The sequence below is a fragment of the Eublepharis macularius genome, chromosome 18, assembly GCF_028583425.1.
Source record: "Eublepharis macularius isolate TG4126 chromosome 18, MPM_Emac_v1.0, whole genome shotgun sequence".
Lineage (NCBI taxonomy): Eukaryota > Metazoa > Chordata > Lepidosauria > Squamata > Eublepharidae > Eublepharis > Eublepharis macularius.
In genome coordinates, this window is record NC_072807.1 from 17,323,032 (window position 1) to 17,347,082 (window position 24,051).

Consider the following 24,051-nt stretch of genomic DNA (forward strand, 5'->3'; position numbering starts at 1 on the left):
AGAAGGGGCTCTCGTGGCTCACTTTTCTCGACAGCAGGTTGGGGGTGAGGGAGCCAAGGAGGAGCAGCGATGGGTGGAGATGGTTTTCTTAACGCACAGAACGGAGACCCAAGCGTATAGACATAACTCTGTACATCTTTGGGGTTCACAAAGGGAAGAGCCGTGGGACTGCCTGGAGATGTGGCCCAGGAGAGGGGAGCTGGCTTGGCACAGGAAGGAGCTTGGTTCCTGTAGCCTCCCCCCGAAGCTTGGGAAGTCGATGTGGTCTGTATTGGGTACTTTAGCGTGACACGTAAATGTTAGGCCCAGTGTTGTGAGTGGTCTAGAATTGGTAGCTAGGATCTGTTTGGCCAGGAAGCCGGGCTTCTGGCTCGTATTGTGTTCTTGCTTAGTGGTATTGAGAGGGACTTGGGGTGGGGGTTGGTTCTTTGATCCAGCGAAAGAGCAAAGCGGGACTGGAGTCAAGAAGAACATCTGGGGACTTTTTCTCTGGAAGAGTTTGTTTCCCAACGCATCAGCTGAATCACACAACTCCGGTTTTAAGCCGTTTCTGAAATGTTCCACAGACAGAAATGTTTCAATCAGAAATCAGCTACCCGTTTTTCAGCTGAGAGAGGCAACTGAAGATTCATTACAAGTTTGTCTGCCTTTGCGGTCTTTTTTTGATACATTGAGAGAAAACGTGAGGACCTCAATAAGACAATGGCTTTTAAAAAAAAGTTTTAAGGACTTTGGACTCTGTAGCTTGGCTTTTGGATTATTGCTTTGTTAAGAAATATTTGTGGGGCAAGGGGGAGTGGAAATGTCCTTAGGGTATAGGAAGTTGGAGGCTACCAACCAAAGCTGTTGGTATTAAGGATTTCAACTCCTAGGAAGAGTTTCCTCCAGATGCTAGTCAGATGCCGAACCAATACTGCAAAGGTTAAAACTAGCCGAAAATTTCATCTTACAGGCGATTGACTGGCTTTATTGTGGTTTGACTGGTTTCTTAATAAACCAGGTAGTTTTAATCAAGCACTCTGGGTTTTTTTTTTCGTTTTGCCAAAAGCCCAGTTTTCACAAATGGCAGAAAAGGTGGCCAGTCTGGAGCAAGCTGTAATTACCACCTCGCCAGGAACATCTTTGGTAGTTCGGGCCTCTATGTGGAAACAGCCATTAGGTGGCAACCTGAAAATCAAAGCTGGGACATGGGGACATTTGGTGAGCAAATGTAGACATTCAGCATATCTGGAGAGCACAAGGAGGCAATTACTTGTCTTCCTTGCTTAGATACTGAAGGGGTGTGTGTGTGCGCGTGTGATTTTTGCCACCAGAAACAAACTTGGATTCTTCAAGGGAAATTTTCAGCTCATCCCTTGGATTTATCTTGGCTACAACCTAATCCTAGTGTGCATGTCTGCGTGCACACACACACACACACACACACACACACACAAATGGGGAAGACGTAGGAATAAAGAAACGGCACTTTCCGCGTCTCCTCTAGATAGGCTTACAATTGGGCGAAAGGTTTTTGGGTTTTTTTTTACAAAATTTCTACCCTGGCTTTCTGCCCTCACAAGGACCACCAAGGCAGCTAAGACATTAAAACACACTTAGGCTGCTTCCACACACGTTGGATAATCCACTTTCAATACTCTTTAGTGGACATTTGAAACTGATTTTCCATATACGTGGAACAAACAATCCACTTCCAAAGGATTGCGAAAGTGCATTGAAAGTGCATTATTCAACGTGTGTGGAAATGGCCTCTGTAACATTTTAAGAACAGTCAGTCCTGCCGATACGTCATTAAAACAATTAAAATCAAGGCAAAAATGCATACCGAAACATAACAATAGCAATTTAAAAATTTGGGCAGGAAGGAGGGATCTCTGAGGGAATGCCAAACAAAAGAGTTGCCGCCCACTGGTGGAACATGGTGACAGAAGGGGACAGACGAGTCTCCTTGGGGGGAGAGTTCTATAGTTTTGGTGCCGTGGCCCAGAAGGCCCCCTCCCTGAATGCCAGCTGTCTAAGCTCGGAGTGTGGAGGCACCTGAAGCAGGGCTTCCAAAGGTGAATGCAGTGATCAGGTAGGTTCATAAAGGAGTAGGAGGTCCTTAAGTATGTTGGTCCCAAACTATATAGACACCTTGAATTGTGCCCAGAAACAAATTGGGAGCCAGTGTAGATGGGCCAAGATATGGTCCCTATGAGCTACTATGAGGTCCAGGAGAATCAAAAGAGTTGCACTCTTGCCATCCATGAATTCTCCTTACACCACACTCTCTCTTCCCTGCTCATAGAAAAGTAGCATCTCAAGGAAAACTAGAGGCCACACCTTGCTTCTGTATGCAGGGAGGATTCTTTAGATGGAGGAGTGTTGGAATACGCAACCCCCACATGCCTGTAGCGGCAGAGGCAGTGCAAAAAGTTACCACCTGGTCTTGCTGACTGAATCAACTTTCCCTTGTGGTAAGGAGTTTACTGTAACCAGTCAATATCTTGGTGGCAGCATTCTGCACCAATTGAAGTTTCTGAACACTTTCCAAGGGCGGCCCCACATAGCGTGCATTGCAGTAATCTAATTTAGATGTAACCAGGGCATGCATCACTGTGGCCAATTCTTTTCTGCCCACAAAGCTGGCTAACTAGGTCAACGCTAGTAAAAGGTACTCCTGGCCACAGCTGCCACCTACTTATCCAGAGGTACGCCTAGGTCCAAGAGTACCCCAAGACAACGGATCTGTCCCTTCAAGGGAGTGCAGTCCAATCCAGAATGGGTGACACCTTAAATCCCAAGTCAGACCTTCTGCTCACCAGCAGCACTTCCATCTCAAGATTACACTTCAGTTTATTAGCTAGCATCTTTTCCAGAACTGCTTCTAGGCACTGGTCCAGGGTATCTATAGCCTTCCCGGGGTCAGCTGGAAACATGAGTTAGAGCAGAGTGTCCTCTGCAAATTGGTGACAACCCAGCCCATATCTCCTGATGATGTCACCCAGCTGTTTCATGTATATGTGAAAAAGTATAAGGGATAAGACCCTGACCTGGATAGCCCAGGCAATGGCAGGCAATGGCAAACCACCTCCGTTAGTCTTTTGCCATGAAAATGCCACCAGGGGTCGCCATAAAGTCAACTATGACTTGAGGACAGGATTTCATTCAGAAGGGATAAGATGGAACCTTACAGGACCCCACAGGCCGGATATCAGAGGACTGAGGGCCAAGCTACACATGACGAAAGACACTTGCCTGGCAAGTGGATTGAGTGGAGGGCAAGTGAACAGGGAGAAATACACTTGCCGTTCAAGTGTCATTCGTCACGTGTAGCTTGGCCCTGAGCAGCAGTCCTCCAGCTCCACCTTCTACAATCTACCCTTCAGGTAGGACCAGAACCACCACAGAATGCTGCTTCTAAATCCCATCCAGAACAGGCGATCTAGAAGGATACCATGAATAATGGTATCAAAAGCTACTAAGAGGTCCAGGAGAATCAAAAGAGCCATCCATGAATTCTCCTTACACTGCACCCACTCTTCCCTGCTTATAGAAAAGTAGCATCTCAAGGAAAACTATAGGGCACACTTTGCTGTCTGTCCCCTTGTCTTCTGAATGCAGGGAGGATTCTTTAGATGGGGGAGTGTTTGAATATGCAAACCCACCCCCCCACATGCCTGTAGTGACAGAGGCAGCGCAAAAAGTTATTACCTGGTCTTGCTGACTGAGGTAAGGGAGTTTATTGTAACCTTGAGTCTTCACAGCTGGACCATGATGGATTGTGTGTTTGAGAAACGGAGGAAGAATGTCAATGAAAATGAACTAACAGCGCCAAAACCCTTTCTATGTAATGATCAGAGAGTCTGTAGAATTAATGGTTTCATTAACTGGCATTCAAAGAGCAGCCTTCTTGGGGATTCTTGCGTGACGGAAGGAGGAAGGAGGGGTTGGTAGGTTAAGGTGACCCTGTCAGCTAGTTTTTTAAATCTCTAGGTTTTTCCTCACACATCTGGAGGGGGACTGGATCTGGTAAACATTTAACCCAAAAAATATCCAACCCAGAAACTTTTCTTCTTGCTGGCCAATCCATTCTCCACCCTTTGATAAATAGGTTTGAGACAAGTCAGGACTCAGTTGCTTATTGGTCTGCAAATAAATACGGGGGTGCCCCACATGTGGATCAGCATGTTTTTGAAAAGGATTGGATAGGCAATAAAGAGCTGTTGAACTACAACTGTGAATGGATTTTGCAAAATAAGCCACATTTCAGAGGGAGACTTTGGGAGTCAGCAAGGGGGCATGGCCTCTCTCTCTTCTGCAAGGACGGATAACATTGTGGGCTCACAGGAGAACATGCTGAGATTTTTGAGAGCAAATGTTCTTGCTAAGTTTGCCAACCTCTAGTGGGGCCTGGCGACCTCCCGGGATTACAATTTATCTCCAAGCTGCAAAGATCAGTTCCTCTGGAGGAAATGGCTACCTTAAACCCCAGCCCCCAGCCCCAGATCTCCAGGAATTTCCAGTTTGGAGTTGGCAACCCTAGATCTTGCCCATGCACTTCAGGAAAAGGGTCCTAGATTTTATTTCTCCCACTGCAGGGGGAGGGGGGCATGGAAATGAGGAAGGATTATGAACTGTAACCGCAGATTATTTGACCACTTTCTTTTTTATTTTCTTTATTCATACGCTGCCTTTCTCCCTGTTGGGAAGCCAAAGCAGCTTATATTCTTCTCCCTTCCTCCATTTGATCCTAACAACCTTGTGAGATAGTTTAGGCTGAGAGGGTGTGATTGACCCGAGGTCACTCAGTAAACTCCCAAAGCAGAATGGGGATTCGAACCTGGGCCATTTTCACATGACTGGAACATTGCGCAAAACATGCGGAAGATAGCATCTTCTTGCGTGAAATCGCGCCAGGAAGACACTATCATCCAGGAGTTTTGCGCGACATCATGTCTTCCTGGTGCGATTTCGCACGAGAAGACACTATCTTCTACGTGTTTTGCGCAACATTCCAGAGGCCGGAAATGGCCCTGGATGTCTTAGATTGTAGTGTGACACTCTAACCACTACACCATACCACATGCTTGCAGTCTTTATAACATTGGCATCCCACCTCATATATCATTACATTTTTTAAAAATCAGTACTTTTAGAGTTTGGGAGCAAGTACCCCCCTCAGGTCCCCAACAGACACCCATATCTCACTGGTTTCCTTCCTCGAGGAAGCCTGTGAGGTAGGTGGGAGTGGGCCACACAAGTTCCTGGCTGAATAGGGCATTTGAACTCGGGTCTCCCACAAAAGCAAAAGCCCAGTCCCTGCAGCCACCATACAAACTTGGAGCCAACTTCATCAAAGAAACTCCCTTCTGTCACATTTTAAATGCTTGTCCTCTGTTCTTTTCTTCCCATCTGCAGTATAAGTAAAAACTGCTCCTTGCCATTCCTTTCGGCCTTACGCAGGCTACCCACCTTGCTTTAACCTCATCCATGTAGCATCCCCCTCTTTTCCCCATCCTTTTCCATGCCCCCCTTTTTGAAATGAATTTTGTCTAACAAAATGCCTCTGAGCGTGTACAGAGCACATTTCCCTCACCACTGAATGGCTGCTGGTTTAACTTCCTGTTGAAGCAGATGCTGGCAGAGTGGAGCAGTGGCATAGCAAAGATGGGGGGAATGGAATGCGATCGAGCTGTGTGAAACGCGCATGCTGATTGTGCTGAACTTGCTGCGCTATTAAGAAGGCCGGCAAGATAGCCACCGACCGAACAGACTCAGATGGGTGGATGAACAGACAAAATTAAACATAACTCCAGTGGCCCCTTAACAAGTAACAACATTAATTTCTATATGAGCTTTTGTGAGTCATGTTCACTTCTTCAGATATATGGAGATGAAATGGCAAATAGACTAACATGGGTACCCCTTTGCATTCATCATGGGAGGTACTACTTTTAGCCATATCGAGAGACAGTCTTTTGAAATAATAATAATAATAATAATGATGATGATGATGATGATGATGATGATGATGATGATGATGAAGAAGAAGAAGAAGAAGAAGAAGATTTGATTTATATCCCACCCTTCAGGACAACATAACGCCCACTCAGAGTGGTTTACGAAGTGTGTTGTTATTATCCTTACAACAATCACCCTGTGAGGTGGGAGAGGCTGAGAGAACTCTGAGAGAGCTGTGACTGACCCCAGCTGTCTTCAAGCGGAGGAGTGGGGAACCAAACCTGGTTCTCCAGATTAGAGTCCTGCTGCTCTTAACCACACCAGACTGGCTAATTGCAAAGGGATCCTTCTTTGCAACTAGTGAAAAATATATGAGTTGAACTTGAATTTGAGTGTCCTGAGTATAGAGGGACAATTTGAGCTACAAGAGAACTCTGGGAACAAGTAAAATTTCCCCCCAAGCTTGTTAGAAAAACTTTAAGTATTGAGCTAAAGTTGCCCATTGCTTGTCTCCGACAGCACTCCTAGAAAGAGTGTGTCCATTCTGAATGGCCGTAAACGCAGCAATGACAAACTGGTGACAATTCACACCATTCTCTGGAGGAGGCAACTCACCTTCCTGTGACTTCCCGAGACAAGTCAGATATTGGTGTACAGAGGGGTGTGTGTGTTGAACTTTAAACAGATGGTCTCTCAGCATTTGAATTGCAAATCAATTCTCCCTACAGGCAAGAGAGATGTCAAGCGGAACTCACTGCAGATGCAGAACTCGGTGGTGTTACTCCTCTGGAACTTGTCATGGTTACTGGCAATGCGAGCAAAAGAGCCAAATCCAGTCCATTCCCACCCTGTGTTTGACTCCCGAAAGATCTATAGATGCCAGCTTCCCAGGTGGAGAAAATCCCTGCCTGTTAAGAACAAAAGGGAAGAGGGAGACACGTGGGAAAGATGTAAAAGGGTTGGCCGGCTGGCTGGTGTTTTTAAGCAACTAAAACTGAGGGGAGGAAAATGTAACCAATCAATTTGGCCACTTCCCAGGTTCCAGCTGAGGTTATCATCTATTTTCTGGACTGTTGTATAGTGAAATGAAAATACCATGGATGTTTGTGTTTTAAAAAATTACCACTTTGGACGGTGAATCAAGATGGGTAGCCATGTTAGTCTGTCTGAAGCAGTAGAAAAGAGCAAGAGTCCAGGAGCACCTATAAGACTAACAAAATTTGTGGTAGGGCATGAGCTTTGGTGAGCCACAATGGTTAGAGTGCTGGACTAAGATCCAGGAGATCCCATTTTGAATCCTCGCTCTGCTGTGGAAGCTTTGGGCCAGTTACTCTCCCCTCAGCCTAACCTACATCACAGGGTTGTTGTGAGGATAAAATGGAGGAAAGGAAAACAACGTGAGCCCCCTTTGAAACCCCAGTGGGGGAACAGTCAGGGGAGAAAGAAATTAAATAGACATGTAAATGTTGCTGAATGGGTGCGAGCTGCAATTATTCTAGAACCAAATACCAGATCGGTTGTGAAATTCCACATTTTTTTAAAGGGAATAGTTACAATCAGGGCTCATTTTGAGGGGGAACATGCAGGAACGCAGTTCTGGCAGTTCCCCAAACTGACTCTCGGCCGTTTTGGGCCTGTTTCAGCCTGGATTGGGGCTGAAATGGTCTGGATCGGGCCACTGATGGGTGGTGGGTCACTCTCCCACTCAGCAGCGGCCTGATCCTGACCATTTTGGGCCCCTTTTTGGCCATTTTCAGCCCCTTTTTGCCATTTTGGGCCCAATTACAGCCCTGAATGACCAGGATTGGGTCCAAAGCAGCCAGGATAGGTGATGTCATGGGGTGTGGCATATGCACACCAGTTATGCTAATGACACACTTCCAGCGATGGTAAGGGGTGTGGCATATGCTAATGAGTTATGCTAATGAGTTCCTCCAGCTCTTTTTCTATGAAATGACCCCTGGTCAAGTTCCTAAAAGTCTCTTGTTTCAAAAGGTAGCACAAGTAAGGTAGAAAAGGCAATGTGCAAGGCGAAGGAGGAGAAACAGGTCACTGGTCTTCCAGATAAAACCATTTCCACACATCTTACCTGCCTGCAGAACATCGCGCAAAAGATCCGGAAGACAGCATCTTCTTGCACAAAATCGCACCAGGGAGACACTATTATCCAAAAGTTTTGCACGAAATTGTGTCTTCCTGGCGTGATTTCACGCGAGAAGACGCGCATCATCAATTGGCAACAATCTCTGCAGCAGGTTTGGAGAAGAACCCTTGTAGGAAGGTTGCCAACCTCCAGGTGAGGTCTTGCAACCTCCTACCTTGCAGGGCTCTTTTTTTAAGGATTAACATAGTAATGTGTATGAAGTGTTCTGAGCTTTATAGACACAATCATTATTGTCCTCTTTCCCCTTGTTTTTATTGCACCGCTCTATTTTATTTCCTCCCTCCCTCCCTCTTTACTTATTTATTTCTTGAGATTGTTCTGAACATTCCCCGTTTCCTGAATAATTTTTTCCCCATTCATTCTGTCATGCGCTTTCACTGGATAGAGCGGGCCTCCACTATCTTTGCTGTCACAATCTTGTCCCAGTCGACATGGGTGTGGGTGATAGGCAGCTGCCTCCGAAAAGACTTCAGGTAAGTGTCTTTCATTTTGCTATACTCTTCCATCAACCCGCTTTGGACTTTATCCTCCGCCTTCTCTACCAGCTTCACAAAGTCTCGGGCTGTCTGGACTTCGTCTGTGACCAGAAGAGTCTCCTCTACATCCTGGGTGACGGTCAGATGGATGTTGCCGTCCTCAAAGTAGTGTGCTTGAACGGTGATGGTCCCCGTTACCTCTGTGGAAGTGGAGGCAGGAGCTAAGGCAAAAGTCCATTCTGACTTCCACAGCCCATTCCAGAAGGCCGAAGGCCTGTGCCGGTGGCTTTCGATGCAAGCCACAAACATCTTCCGGACCGCCGTATCCTTAACAAAGACACTGCAGAGCCCCTTGGAGTAGTGGTTGCCGACATAGGCCTTCAGGGCCTCATGAAGCTCTCTCCTCCACTGTTCGCCTTTCATGTCTTCCTCTGGGTGAGCCTGGAAATCGGTTGGCTTCCTCTCCAGGTGGTCATACTTAAAGGAGACTTGGTTCTGAGGGTCCAGAAAGCGGTTCTCCTCCAGCTCGTTGTGGCGGGTCAGCAGCACCTCGCACCCTTCTGTTTTGACAGGGATGAAGTGGTCCTTGTTGTGTATGGCATAGAAGCTGGGCACCTCCTCACTCATCATGCTATCATTGTCCACCAGCAGGCGCAAGTCACTGAAGGCCTCGTTGAACTCTCCGGGCGGGGCCTGTTTCAAGAGTCGGCTCACCACCTGGACAGTCTCTTGCCTGGCCAGGGGTGGGGGGTTCTCTATGGAGGATTGTTCTGCCAACATGGTAAGGTTTCTTGGAACACTGGACGCAGTGGGCCTGAAGAGGAGAAGAACCATAACAAATGCCTTGAATTTAGGACTGCCAACTCTTGGTTAGGGTGAGGACCCCCTGGCCCAAGCTTCCATTTTCTACTTCCCATCCAATTGGCAACAGGGGTGGGAGATTAAAAAGAATTTACCTCATCTGAAATAGGATGATGTCACTTCTGAGGAAAACTTGGAAGCAATGGAGGTAGCTCTAGGAATCGCCAGAAACACTATGGTTTTAACATAGAGTTTCCTGTGATTCCTAAAGCTACCGCTGTTGCTTCTGGGTTTTCCCCAGAAGTGATGTCATCGTACTCACGACACTGGCCCCCTACCTTGTCCCTGCACCCAAACCTCCCACCAAAAGTTCTCCCCTATTTGTATTGCATGAGAACATCAGTTGTCAAACTTCATTACGGGGACCCTTCTCACATCAAGAAAATGATTTTTCAAAATCTCTCTGAGGGAATTCAGAGTACGGGGGAGCACCACATGACCACTGCATTCATCACATGATTGCTTGGTCATCTGGTGGAAATTTTGGAGCCCACCAACTATAGCGGTTGACTTTTTTTCCCAGAGGAAAATAGGGCAAGAGGATTCTTTTCAGTTCATACCAAACAGCAATCGCAAATGGTAGTGTCACCTAGTGATGAAACTGTAGAACTGTTTATCATAAGGAACCAATGAAAAGGGAAATCCCAACCTTAGGAGAATCTCTCCATGTAAATCTGGTGTTAACTGGTTGTCTGAATCCGCTTTGAAAAGAACCAACACAAGTGAGACAATAAACTATAAATAAAAGATTCTGCCCATTACTGCTAGGGTATCACAGTCGCTTGCTCCCAACCGGTACGGCAAGATGATTGTCATTCCATTGTGGGCATATGCTACAGCTGGTTGGGTCCAAGTCCGTTTGGGCCAAGAAGAAGATGGGTGTACATTGCTCGGAGTGACCAAGGTCCCTGAACCAGGCCTGATCCAGAAAGATATTAGGCACTCATTTTGAAAGTACCAGTGAGTATGACCCCTTAACTATCTGACCTCCAGAATGGTGTAGTGCTCACAGTGTTACACCAGGTTCTGGAAGATCCGGGTTCGAATCCCCGTTCTCCCACGGAAGCTTGCTGGGAGATCTTGGGCCAGTCACACACTCTCAACAGGGTTGTTGTGAGGAGAAAATGGAGGAGAGGAATATAATGTTACAAGTTACATAATGATCTCTGCAGCTCCCGTGAGCACTTCAGATACTTCGGGTCTTTAATATGAAGACTTCCAAATGGATTTTGAGACTTCAGATTTGACCTATCTACTTGCTCATTTTTTTTAGCAAAGTCTTTAGCAAAACGAACATTTAATGAGCACCTTAATGAGCCCTTCTGACTAATTAGCTAAGCAGCAGACGCCTAGATTAGAATTTACAAACAGAGTAGAACAGTGTTTCAGTCGGCGCTTCAGCGCATAATGGCACAAAGCATTTTAAACACATTTGATTTTAGCACCGCTTTTAGGAATCCGAATGAAAATATTCAAATGCCCTAAAATATTCAAAGGTTTCTCATCTTTACTGTATCTAAGGGTGCGAGAGCAAGGAGGAGAGGGTCTTGAAGTCCGATGGGAGACGAGCCTGCTTTTTTTTTTTGCATTTTTAATTTTGCACATGGGTTGTTTGCCTCAGCTTGGATTCTGTCAGGAAGCCCGTTTGTTTCCTGCTTCCCCTCAACTTCACAGTGTTTCCATGCACCTCCTGGGCTCTCCCCGCTTTTAATGTGGTCTTTCCCAAACCTATTTTGTGGTGATGTTTTTAGAAAGATCCCAGCAAAGCCAAGGTGGCATCCAAGCGGATGGGAAAATCCAGATCTTTCCAGTGCTACCCACAATGGCGGCATGTTCCTTCCCCCAGCCTCCTGTGGCAGCCATTTCCCCCCTGGCCACCAAAGGGCTTTTTATTTTTAAAAAATCAGCAACGTACATATACGTATAGTTTTAGAGCGCTACAATGGCCTTTATTTATTCTTTTTTATTTTATTTACTTCATTTACACCTCACCTTTCTCCCCAATGGGGAACCAAAGCAGCTTACAGCATTCTCCTCGTCTCCATTTTATCTTCATAAGAACCCTGTGTGGTAGCAGTAGAAAAGAGCAAGAGTCCAGTAGCACCTGTAAGACTAACAGAATTTGTGGTAGGGTGGGAGCTTTCATGAGCCAGATAATGTGGCTCATGAAAGCTCCTACCCTACCATCAATTTTGTTAATCTTATAGGTGCTACTGGACTCTTGCTCTTTTCTACTGCTATGCACAGACTAACATGGCTACCCATCTTGATCTATCTCCTGTGAGGTAGGTTAGGCTAAGAGTGTGTGACTGGCCCAAGATCACCCAGCGAGTTTCTATGGCAGAGTGGGTACGTGAACCTGGGTTGCCCAGAGCCTAGCCCAACACTCTAACCATTATACCACACGGGTACAATGGTTTGTCTAGCAAGTTCTCTGAATTCTCCACTTTCACCTTTTTTAAAAAGTAAGTTTCTAGCCCCTTGTATTATGGAGATGAGCCTTCCCCTAGTTCATCCACACTTTCTCTTTAAAAACAAATCTAAGCCAACAAGACATATTGTGGCAGTCTGTTCTGTAGTTTCCTTGCATGAGGAGATATTTCCTTTGGTCAGGTGCCCTTTGGCTTCACTGAGTGCCCCTGGGCACTTTTATAATGTGTAAGAGATGTTCTCCCTATCTCCACAGCATTCATAATTTTGTAAATTTATGTCCCCCCTACTGTTCTTGAGTGTCTTATTTCCTTTAATTCTGTCCTAAAATGACAGTCCTGGACAGTGAAAAGAGGTCCTGGGGGATTTACCTGGCTGACTCTTGTCGAATGGCAAAACTCTGTTTTTCCAACTGGCAAATTCTATGTTCCCATAGCAACCAGGAGATACCAATCTGGCTTTTGTGTAGGAGGCAGGCCAAGATCACTTGGAATGGTGACATCGCTTGCAAGTCACCCAGAGACACACACTCAAGAACTCGCAACTACAGACTAAAGAAAGATCCGTACATGGTTGGAGAGTGTGGTGTCCCAATCTTTCACTTCTGGCTATGCTGGTTCTGAGCCATAATAACCCCATGCAGCGATGAAGCTCATTGTAGCATGTCTGTACTACAAACTTTAAGTGGTCCTAAGAAATCTCAGTATGCATGGCTGTGTGTGGTGCAGCGGATAGAGTGTTAGACTAGGATCTGGGCAACTCAGGTTCAATTCCCTGCACCACCATGGCTGGATGACCTGGGTTTGATCACATACTCTTAGGGCCAAGCTACACATGACGAATGACACTTGAACGGCAAGTGTATTTCTCCCTGTTCACTTGCCCTCCACTCAATCCACTTGCCGTTCAAGTGTCATTCGTCATATGTAGCTTGGCCCTCAGTCTAACTTGCAGTGCCCTTACAGTGGCTTGTCTCTTTTCTCCATGGTCGGGGGACAGAGGGTGGCGCTCGGGGAGAAATTGTCATCCCGTCACCCTTTGGTGTGCGGGGTTCCACAGGGAGCAATACTCTCCCCATTATTGTTTAACATGTACATGTGCCCCCTTGCCCAGTTGGTGCAAAGTTTCGGAGTTGGGTGTCATCAATATGCAGATGACACCTAGTTGTATCTGATGATGGACAGCTGGCCCGACTCAGCCCCAGATGTCCTGGAACATGCTTTTGCAGCTATGACTGGTTGGTTGAAGCAGAGTTGACTGAAACTAAACCCGATGAAGACGAAGGTCCTGTACTTGAGCCACGGGGGATTAGGTTCGGGACTCCAGCTCCTGGTCCTTGATGAGGCACTGTTAGTACCAGTTCCGAGGGTTAAGAGACTGGGGGTGATCTTGGATGCCTCCCTGAAAATGGAGGCACAGGTCACAGTGGTTGTCAGGTCCTCTTTTTTCCATCTGCAGCAGACCAGGCAACTTGTCCCTTATCTGTCAACCCGTGACTTAACTACAGTGATCCAGGCAACGGTCATCTCTAGGCTAGATTACTGCAACTCACTGTACACGGGGCTGCCCTTGAGCCTGACCCAGAGATTACTGCTGGTACAAAATGCAGTGGCACGTGTTATTATGAGAGTGCCAAATAAGGCACATATAACACCGATATTATGCGAACTGCATTGGTTGCCAGTGGAGTACCGGATCAGATTCAAGGTTCTGGTATTGACCTATAAGGCCCTGTGCAGACTGGGGCCCATGTATCTATCTCTCCCCACAGGGCCGGTGCCAGAGTTTCTGGCACCTGCGGCCACTCATGCGTGTGCGCACAGAGCGTGCGTGCACACCACGGGCTGCGTGATGACGTCATCATGCGATGACGTCATCACGCAGCACAGGATGGCTGGGGCGGTGCACGGAGGCTGCTCCATGTTCCGCACGCCACCCCAGCAGCAGCCTGATGGCTTCTGCGCCCGGCTGGGGTGTGTGGGGGTGGAGGAGCATGCAGCGGAGCTGGCGTGGCTGGCTGCAGCCCCGTGCCGCCGCCGCCGCCAGCCCCGTGCTGCCAGCCCCATGCCCCAGCCGGGCACAGAAGCCATGAGCCGCTGCTGGGGCGGCACGCGGAGGCTGCTCTGTGCTCTGCACGCCGCCCCAGCAGCGGTGCGCGGCTTCTGCGCCCAGCTGGGATGTGTGGTGGCAGTAGTGGCACGGGGCTGGCTGGCTGCAGCAGCAGCTGCAGCCCAGTCACGCCAGCTCCGCTGTGCGCGCCTCCGCCCCCAACACCCCCTCTGGCGCCTCTCCAGTGCCCTCGTGCCCGAGGCCACCACCTACCTGGCCTCAATGGGCACGACGGGCCTGTCTTCCCATATATTCCCCAGAGGACACTCCGATCAGGGAACAAACAGCTGTTGGTGGTCCCTGGCTCCAAGGAGACCCGCCTAGCCTCAACTAGAGCCAGGGCCTTTTCGGTCCGGGCTCCCACCTGGTGGAACACTCTGACATCAGGGCCTGGCAGGACCTACTATCCTTTTGCCGGGCCTGCAAGACAGAGTTGTTCTGCCAGGCACATGGCTGAGGCTGGGCCTCCACCGGCCTGAAAAAAGGCAAGTATAAAATTCTAACCCTCCCTGTGAAGGCTGTCCACCATCCTGTTTTTAAATTTGTATGAATAGAAATATGCTGCTGTTTTAATGATGTTTTAAGGTAGATTGACTTTTTATTGTGTTTTAATAGGTTGTTCTCCACCCTGATCCTGCCCGTGGGGAGGGCGGAATAGAAAGTTGAAATAAATAAAATTAACCCACAGGGTTGTAGTGGGGATAAAATGGAGGAGAGGGGGAGGATGTAAGCCACGTTGGGTTCCCGTGGGGAGCAAGGCAGGGCATAAAAAAATTAAACAAACAAAATGGTGTGTAATATTTGCGTTGTGAATGCCAATAGCAAAGGAAAAAGGGCTCTCTGTTACAGAATCTGGAAAACTGGAGTGGGGAGCATCAGGGCTAAGATAACAACAACATTTGATTTATATACCACCCTTCAGGACAACTTAACACCCACTCAGAGCAGTTATCAAAATATGTTATTATCATCCTCATGAGTCGACAGACAATCATCTTGTGAGGTGGGTGGGGCTGAGAGAGCTCTGAGAGAGCTGTGACTGAGCCCAGGTCACCCAGCTGGCTTCAAGCGGAGAAGTGGGGAATCAAACCCAGCTCTCCAGATTAGAGTCCTGCCACTCTTAACCACTACACCAAACTGGGTCTCATATTCTGAAAACAAGGTACATCCATCTCTCCTGGGCCCATCGTGCCACTTGCCTGTTTTGAGCCATAGCCTTTCCTAAATCCCTTTATAGAAGAAGTTCACAATCTATAATCCAGGAATTCATACATGCTGATGTGATTGTGGTTGTCCCAGCCCCAGGGTGAGAAAATTGACAGTCGATAAACTCCAGGCTGCACAGAACTTTGTTACTCCGTCCTGTCTTTGGGGAAATTAACACGTCCTGCTTTCCTTCAGCACCTTTATTTCTGGTCTGGGACCAACTAGGAGGCATCAAAATGGCTTAAACGACGCAGAAAACAGCAGACAGATTCTTAATGATTCATAACCTTTACAGTTCACCTGTTTTCTGGTGTTTATAATTCCTCTCTTATGGCTACAGTGGGTGAGAATTGGGTGTTTTCCCAAGTCTGGAAGTTGGAGAAAGGTCTCGGCTGGCTGATACAATAGAACCGATGGAAGCAACTGTAAATCAGCCTCTTAGTAGTTAAGACAATGTGTCTTCACTTTTTACAGCATTCAGAAAGATGTCACGGGCTGGGCTAGCCCAAGCAGGGTGGTTCAAGTCCAAACCTTAAGGCCATAGTCAAAGGGGAGTTCCAAGAGCAAAAGCAAAGTCAAACCAGTGGTCGGAGCACAAGATCATGCCAGGAGTGAGTCCAGAGTCCAAGAGCGAGGTCAGGCACAGTCCAAGGTCAGTCACCAGTAGCATCCAGTCCAAAAGTAGGCACAGTTCACAGAACACGGAGTGGTTGCAAGCAATAGACACATTGCTTCCACACCCAACAGTTCCTCCAGACTGGCTCTTATAGCCAGGCGTGGTTTTCAGCCAGCTGCTGGGGCTCCATCCTGATGCTACTCATCGTCAATCTCCAGCAGCTGGCGTTGGCTCAAGAGGCGAGCACTGCGCCGTCTTTCCTGCAGTTTCAGTCGCTGGCACTGCCTGCGGCGTTCCTTGGGCATGGGTGAACCTGGAGGCTCTTGGCTGCGCTGCACCTGTAGCCTGGGAAGTCCCTGGCTGAGCTTCCCCTGTGGTATTGGGGCTAGAGGGTGCTGGTGCCTCAGCTGCTGGCTGCAAGCTCTGATCAGCCAGCAGCTGTTGCTCCTGATTGCTGGCTTCTGCTGAATCAGGGCTAGGGCTGGCTACACAGGGCTCCTCTTTTCCTGAGGAGTCCTGGCTGGCTACACAAGGCTCCTCTTCGCCAGAGGAGACCTCGCTCTCAGACTGGGCCATGACAGAAGATGTGGATTTTGATTTCAGTTGGAGTATGAAATTGTACCCAGGTCTTGATTCACACAAGTGTAGGAATCATCTTTAGATTCCAAATATGAAACAGCTGATCTTGCAGAAAGTAAAACTACTTCTGGCTCTGGCAAAGAGGAGCAAAGATGCTCTGATTCAGGACTATATGTGAGATTCATGCACATACATAACACACCAGCCATACTGATCTTTCACAGCTGCTAGAATGTCCATCACTGCCACTGGTCCGTTCTCCTTTAGCAACATGATGGCTTCCAAACATTCCATATCCTCCCAATCGTCCCATCAGAGAAGCTGGAAGGGAGTGGACTAGGAAAATTACAATTTGCAAGGATGCATTTTCAGTCACAGACTGACCGACAGAAATACATTATGTCAAATACCAATACAACCTCACCAGCATTAACACAAATATTGACACAAATATACGACGAGTACAGCAAGTGAGCCGCTGCAATTTATTTTGGGGACAAAGTCATTTTGGCTAATGGCACATTTTGAGATGAAGTGTAATTAGGGGTTGGAGAGAGAAGAAAAGTGTTGCAGGAAAAAATTCGTCTTGGCAAGTGAATGGATTAACACCAGGGATCCCTCATTATTCTCCATCTGTATGGAGTGCAGAAAATAATTATGGGAGGGGGGGGGAAGCCCTTTAATTGATGTGTTTTTAATGTGAAACAGATCACAGCAACATTGACCTCTCCAGTGTTCATTATTTCTTTCTTTTTAAATGGCTCACTTGAGATAGCTAAAAGCAGGCTTCCAAATAATCCCAGATGATTCTGAACTGATCTCTTGCTTGTTATTTAACACGTGTAGGAACATGCAAAGATTTTCCATGGGTGTAAGACAGTTTTCTTAGATGGAGCACAAAATCAATTCACAGAGCACTTCTGTGCTTAAAAGATCAGAGCAGAGTTTTTCAAAAAAGGAAGAAGGAGAAATCTCTAGGCTCATGCAATTCTTAGACCCATGGCAGTAATAACACTAATACTAAAAATAATAATTTGGGAGTAAAAAGTATGATAATCTTGGAAATTTCCTGTACATTTGATGATGAGATAGATCCTCAAAGCCAGAATCAAATTTGGCAACAGACTGAATTACAGGCCCTACCTCCGAGAAACTGAACACATACTTTTTTTTGTAATATATTTTTATTTTTATAAACAGAATAATAGTAAGAGGGGATACAGAAAGAAAAGGGGATTACATAACATATTATTATTATTTATATAATCACAATAAACAATAAATAAAATATACAGAGATAAAATCACAATAATTTAACACAGCCTTCTAATAAAACACCTGTTCGCCGTATAAAAAACATATAGCATCTGATGGAGGTGGCGGTGCGGCTTAACCATGTATGGTTGCTTATATATGGGGGGTACATGGTCAATACCCCCCTTACAGACATAGGGGAGACTGGGAGAGAGGCTTATTTGGTGGAATCCCTGATGCCCTCAGCCATACACCTGGCGGAACATCTCCGTCTTACAGGCCCGCCTATCTACACATAGTTGTGTAGATCAGAGTTAGTTGTATATATCAGAATATATAAAACACAAAGTATTTCTCCCCACCATCCCTTTCATTAATTTTTTAAAGACATTTGCTATAAAATACAATACTTACTTATATTAAGATACATCTGTATTCAACTTAAATTACAAATTTGATAAATAATCTATATTACTGATAATTGTTCTTAGTTGTTTTTAATTTTCAGCTACATGATCAAAAAAAGATTCCCATCCTGAAATTCTAGGATTGGCCTATTATGTATATAAGATGTTCATTTGCCATTGACGCATATTCGTATAGTTTATTCATCCATTTTTGTCAAATCTAGACAGCGTTCTGCCTTCCATTTTGCTGCATATACTACTCTTGCCGCTGTCACCGTATATTTAAATAGTTCACTATGTATTTTTATAATATTGCTTGGTAAGATATTTAATAACATATTTTTAGGGGTCAACACAAAGCAAAACTTCAGTATCATTTGCATTTCAGTGTGTATTTCTATCCAATATTTCCTTGCTTCCTTACATGTCCACCACATGTGATAGCATGTTGCATCCATCTTTTGACATTTCCAGCAAGCTAAATCCATAATTAAAGCCACAAGAATGCCATGAAGCATGCATACAAGTGGACAACCACTACCACAGTTTTGCAACCTGAGGGCCACCTGTTGTAAGATCAGAGCATATTGTTGGGCTTGAGCTCCAGCCCACAGGAACCTCAATTCAAAATGAATCACATTTTCCCCATGGCTGCAAATATATCTGCCCTGTTTGCTTATCCTCAAGGGTTACTGCTTGAAAAAAGATACTTGTTCCTCATGTTTCTGTGAAACTCTCTTGCCTCTTTGGGGAACTACAGTCAACCTGATTACTTCTGCCAAGTCTCTGATGAGATGGTTTTTGAAGTGAATTAAAACACTTTTCTGAAAAGGCACGGGCAACGCACTGCACCCCTCCAAGCAGCTGAGAAATAAGGCAGAGCAAATCAGGCAGAGAAATAAGGCTTCAAACAAATTTAGCAGCTAATATTGAATGAGAATTGCTGTGAAAACAGAGTCCCAGAGATTAAACGACCACTGATGGATAGAGAGCTCTCTGTTCAATTAGGTCTCCTGACAGATTGTCTGTCCTTTTTGACATTTGACAGCTGAAAAATTATATCCATATGGATAATAAGGGGAGGCCTATGATAAGAAAGCACACATTTATTTTTAAAACTCTCTCTCCACAATCTCCTTGTACCCTCAGTCTTTCACCTCTATTGCCACTCCATTTATTTCCCCTCTATTTCCCATAACCTTCACATCTCAAACTCTACTACCCTGGGCCCCCAAAAGTCTATTGGGCCCTCTTTCTCTCTTTCTCTCTCTCTTTTGCCCAATCAACTCCACCACTTTCACGAATCCCTGCTTAGCCCTTTAACTCATATTCCCAAATGAAACAAGTGCTTCATAAATGTAGAGCATCTGTTTAGCCTCTAGAAGGCCCCAGGTCCAATTCCTAGCATCTCCGGATAAAAGGATCTGGTAGCAGGTGATGGGAAAGACCTGAGACCCTAAAGAGTCACAAACAGTCCGATGAGATAATACTAATCTTGATATACCAAGATCTGACTCTGTATAAAGCAGCTTCTTTTAGGGAAAAGTCCATGGCTCAGCGGTAAAACATCAGGTAGTGGGTGATGGGAAGATTTCTGCCAGTCAGAGTAGACCATATTGGACTGCAGGGCTTGAGCTTCGGATGGCAGCTTTGTCTATTCAATGGCATTTCCTGACATCCGTCCTTCATTAACCTTGTTTCCTCCTCCCCAGTCTAAATGTACATTGTAAGCTCCTTGGGGCAGCGCCCTATCTGTTGCTTACATTTCTTTGTAAAGAAGCCTGTGCAGCAGTGGCAGCACAAACAATTTACCAGAATGCAACAACAACAACAAAAGTCTGGAAGGCAAAGAAAATCAGACTTTATCAAATTGAGGTAAAGATGCAATTGAGTTTGTTAGTGGAAACTCGTTTTCCCAGAATTCTTTTTGAGGGAGCCCACTGGGAAACCTTGACAATAGGCCATGGTTTCCTGTACCCCAATGAACCAATCAGGATGTAGAGGCGGAGCTTAGGATCACAGCTAGGCTCCATGATCTCAGCATCAATGAATACTGTCACATCTAAATCACTGACGCATTTATTGAGTATGTTTCTATTTCACCCTACTTCCAAGGAGCTCAGAGTGGTGGACATCATTCATTGTCCTTCCATGTTATCCTCACAACAATACCGTGAAGTAGGTTAGGTTGAGAATGTGTGACTGGCCCAAGGTCACCCAGCAAGCTTCCATGGCACAGTGGAGATTTGAACCTGGGTCCCCTCCCCTGATCCTCGTCTGACAGTCTAATCACTACACCACAATGGCTCTCTGGTCTGTTGGATCGCCTCCTCTTGTTAAGTGATGGGGGTCAGTGGCAGCAACAGTCCAGGGGCACAGCTTTGTCTGCAAACACTACGCAGGAAAGTCGTAACTTTCTTCTATGACCCCCTTTCGCCTTGTGCATCTGAGAACTCCCCTGATCCAAATTAAACTTCTTCTTGCATCTGTTTCACCCATGCTTTGGCATTCATTAGACAACTCAATACCTACAAAGACAGCCTCTGGGGGAAGGCAAGGGAGCTGTGTAGAGAATTTGGGCAGGTGGGGGGTGGGGGGTGGGAGCAGGGTTTGATGTCTGATTGCTATGGCAACCTTTCTTCTGAAGTGGTGCAAACCTGGTCACCACAGCCAAAATGAGGGAAAGGTCATTCCTGCAGAGAAAGATGGGCGTTGATGAGCCCCCATGGAGCTGACATTTGAAAGCTTTACTTCTTGAAGGGAAGGAGTGCAGAGCTGCCACACACACACACACCTCAAATAGTCCCTGCAATGAAGCAGAACGTGCAGTTTCAGCAGCATAGGAGCATCCTGTCCACCCAAACGAAACAGCATGTCCTTGAAAGCTGTGTTGTGCAGTGGTTAGAGTGCTAGCCTACCATGGTAAAATCCCTGCTCTGCCATGACAGCTCACGGGGTGACCTTGGGCCAGTTATGCACTCTCAGCCTAGCCTACCTCACAAGGTTGTTAGGAGGATAAAACAGGAGAAGGGAAGAATGTTGAGAACAAATTTTGGGTCCACATTTGGAAGAAAAGTGAGGTATAAATGAAGTAAATAAATAAAGAGATGACTTTTGTGCCACTGTGTTGTGCTCTTTCTTACCAGCCAACTGTAATGAAGCCCATCTGCCCGGTGCAAAATGGTATCTGTCCAGCCTTCTTGTACTCAGCTGGGGGGTAGCTAGAAGGCACAAGCAATCAAAAGCCATCTATGTTCTTTTAAGTAAGCCTCTTCAAGTCATCACTGAAGAAAGATCTTTAGATAGGAACTCAAGGCCTCCTGGAGGACTGGGGATGTGCCACAAGATTGGAGAAGAGCAAATGTTATCCCAGTCTTTAAGAAAGGGAAGAAGGATGACCCGGGAAACTACAGGCCGGTCAGTCTGACTTCTGTTGCTGGGAAGATATTAGAACAGATTTTAAAGGGATCAATCTGTAAGCATCTGAAGGATCGCTCAGTGATCCGGGGAAGTCAGCATGGTTTTGTTCCTGACAGATCTTGCCAGACCAACCTGGTTTCCTTCTTTGATCGAGTGACCAGCTTACTGGATCGGGGGAACTCTGTTGACGTGATTTATCTGGATTTCAGTAAAGCTTTTGATAAGGTCCCCCATGACATTCTGATGGGCAAACTGGAAGACTGTGGAGTGGACTATAGGACAGTTCGGTGGATTGGGAACTGGTTAGAGGACCGCACCCAGAGAGTGGTGGTCAACGGCATTTCATCAGATTGGAGGGAGGTGTCCAGTGGGGTGCCGCAGGGCTCGGTTTTGGGCCCGGTACTTTTCAATATTTTTATCAATGAACTGGATGAAGGAGTGGAAGGGCTGCTCATTAAATTTGCTGATGATACCAAATTGGGAGGAGTAGCAAACACCCAAGAAGATAGAATTAAAATTCAACAAGACCCGAATACTCTGGAGAAGTGGGCAGCTGTGAATAAGATGCAATTCAACAAAGACAAGTGTACAGTATTACATCTGGGCCACAAAAATGGGAAGCACAAATACTGGATGGGGGATACAGTTCTGGGCAGTAGTACATGTGAAAGGGATCTGTAAGCTAAATATGAGTGGACTGTAAACTAAGAGTGGACTGTAAACTAAATATGAGCAGTCAGTGTGATGCGGTGGCAAAAAAGGCTAATTCAATCTTGGGTTGTATCAAAGGGGCCATAGCGTCGAAATCGCAGGAGGTCATAGCCCCTCTCTATACTGCCTTGGTCAGGCCACACCTGGAGTATTGTGTGCAGTTCTGGAGGCCTCACTTCAAAAACGATGTGGCCAAAATCGAGAGGGTGCAGAGGAGAGCAACGAGGATGATCAGGGGTCTGGAGACTGAGCCCTACGATGAAAGGCTAAGGGTCTTGGGAATGTTTAATTTGGAGAAGTGGAGGTTGAGGGGGGACATGATTGCTCTGTTTAAATATTTGAAAGGCTGTCATTTGGAGGAGGGCAAGGAGCTGTTCCAGTTGGCAGCAGAGGGTAGGGCATGAAGCAATGGGTTTAAATTACATGAACAAAGGTACTGGCTGGATATTAGGAAAAACCTTTTCACTGTCAGAGTAGTTCAAAAGTGGAATCAGCTGCCTAGGGAGGTGGTGAGCTCCCCCTCACTGGCAGTTTTCAAGAAGAGGCTGGATGAATACTTGTCAGAGATGCTTTAGACTGATCCTGCACTGGGCAGGGGGTTGGACTAGATGGTCTGTATGGCCCCTTCCAACTCTATGATTCTATGATTCTAACTGTGCAAAAGACTGCAGGGGAAAAGGGGGATCATCACTAGATGGCTGTATTGACATCTGTAGTTTTGCTCAGATGTGTAATGCATCATGGGGTTTGTAGTCTTGAAGCTGCAACTGTAAGGAGGACAAGAAGAATGACTATGCCATCAGATGTTTGGTCTTTGGGCAGGGGTCGAGGGGCATGCAAGAGGTTCAAAAAGTTGTTTTCTTGACACTACAGTTCTTTACAGCAAAGTCTGTGAACTCTTTTGCGTTAGAGAAATTCCGTGAATACAGAGGGCATAAAACTGGAACCGGCCCCTCACTTATGTAATCATTCTCTTATTCCTGTCCAAAATCTGAACAAAGGCAGAAAGTGCCCGATTGAAACGTCCTTTTGGATGAGTCCAACTGTGTCACTGCAGGTTCTCCAATTTGGAACTAATGACGGGAGGGAGAAGGCTTGCCAATTCATGGAAGAAGCTTGCCAGTTGCCAAGTGTGTGAACTCCATTTAAAAATCATAATTAGAATGCCCCCCGAAGGCAAGCAGGTTTTATTTCGTTGCGCCTGTGCATTTGATCCACTTTGGAGCAGCAGTCGCCACTTTTAAGCTTTGAGAATAGTTTTGAACGCACAGTGCAATGGGTCTGTGGCAGGGTTTCTTCAAAGAATGAACTCCTGGAAACAAAGGGACTTACTGCATTGAAAGACGGGAGGGAGCCATAGGAATCCCGAAGGCAAGTGTTTGCAATACTTGTAGAGCCTGATCTCGTCAGATCTTAGAAGCTAAGCAGAGTCGGCCTTGGTTAGTAATTGGACTGGAGACCTCCAACGAAGACCAGGGTTGCAGAGGCAGGCGATGGCAAACCATCTGTTAGTCTCTTGCCATGAAAACCCTCCCGGGGGTCACCATAAGCCAGCTATGACTTGAGGGCTCTCTTGCCACTAAGGAATGCAAGTGAGAATAATTTGCTAGCAGAATGCAATCTTGTTGCCTACCAATAGGTTTAGGAGACAGTAGCACACTGTCTTTGTTAGTTTTGGTGTCTGCCAAAGATTGTGGCCTGACCTGGCAGTGGGCAAACCCTCAGCCAGAGATGGACAGCCTCACCAAGAAATGGGAAAGCATTCCCTCCCCCCACCCCCCCTGACCTGAGTTGGATCCTGGCAGAATGTCATTCATTCAAATACCTTTAATGGCATACAAAGATCGAAGACAGCAAACAAGTCACTATAAAATT

At 46.3% G+C, this 24,051-nt stretch overlaps 1 protein-coding gene across 1 annotated transcript; it reads right to left on the minus strand.

Annotated features, from left to right (window-relative positions):
- Positions 1-8,481: 8,481 nt before the first annotated feature.
- LOC129345248 (F-actin-capping protein subunit alpha-1-like) lies at positions 8,482-9,363 on the minus strand. The gene has a single exon (XM_055002290.1). The coding sequence runs from the start codon at positions 9,361-9,363 to the stop codon at positions 8,482-8,484; it is 882 nt and encodes a 293-aa protein (XP_054858265.1).
- Positions 9,364-24,051: the final 14,688 nt, after the last annotated feature.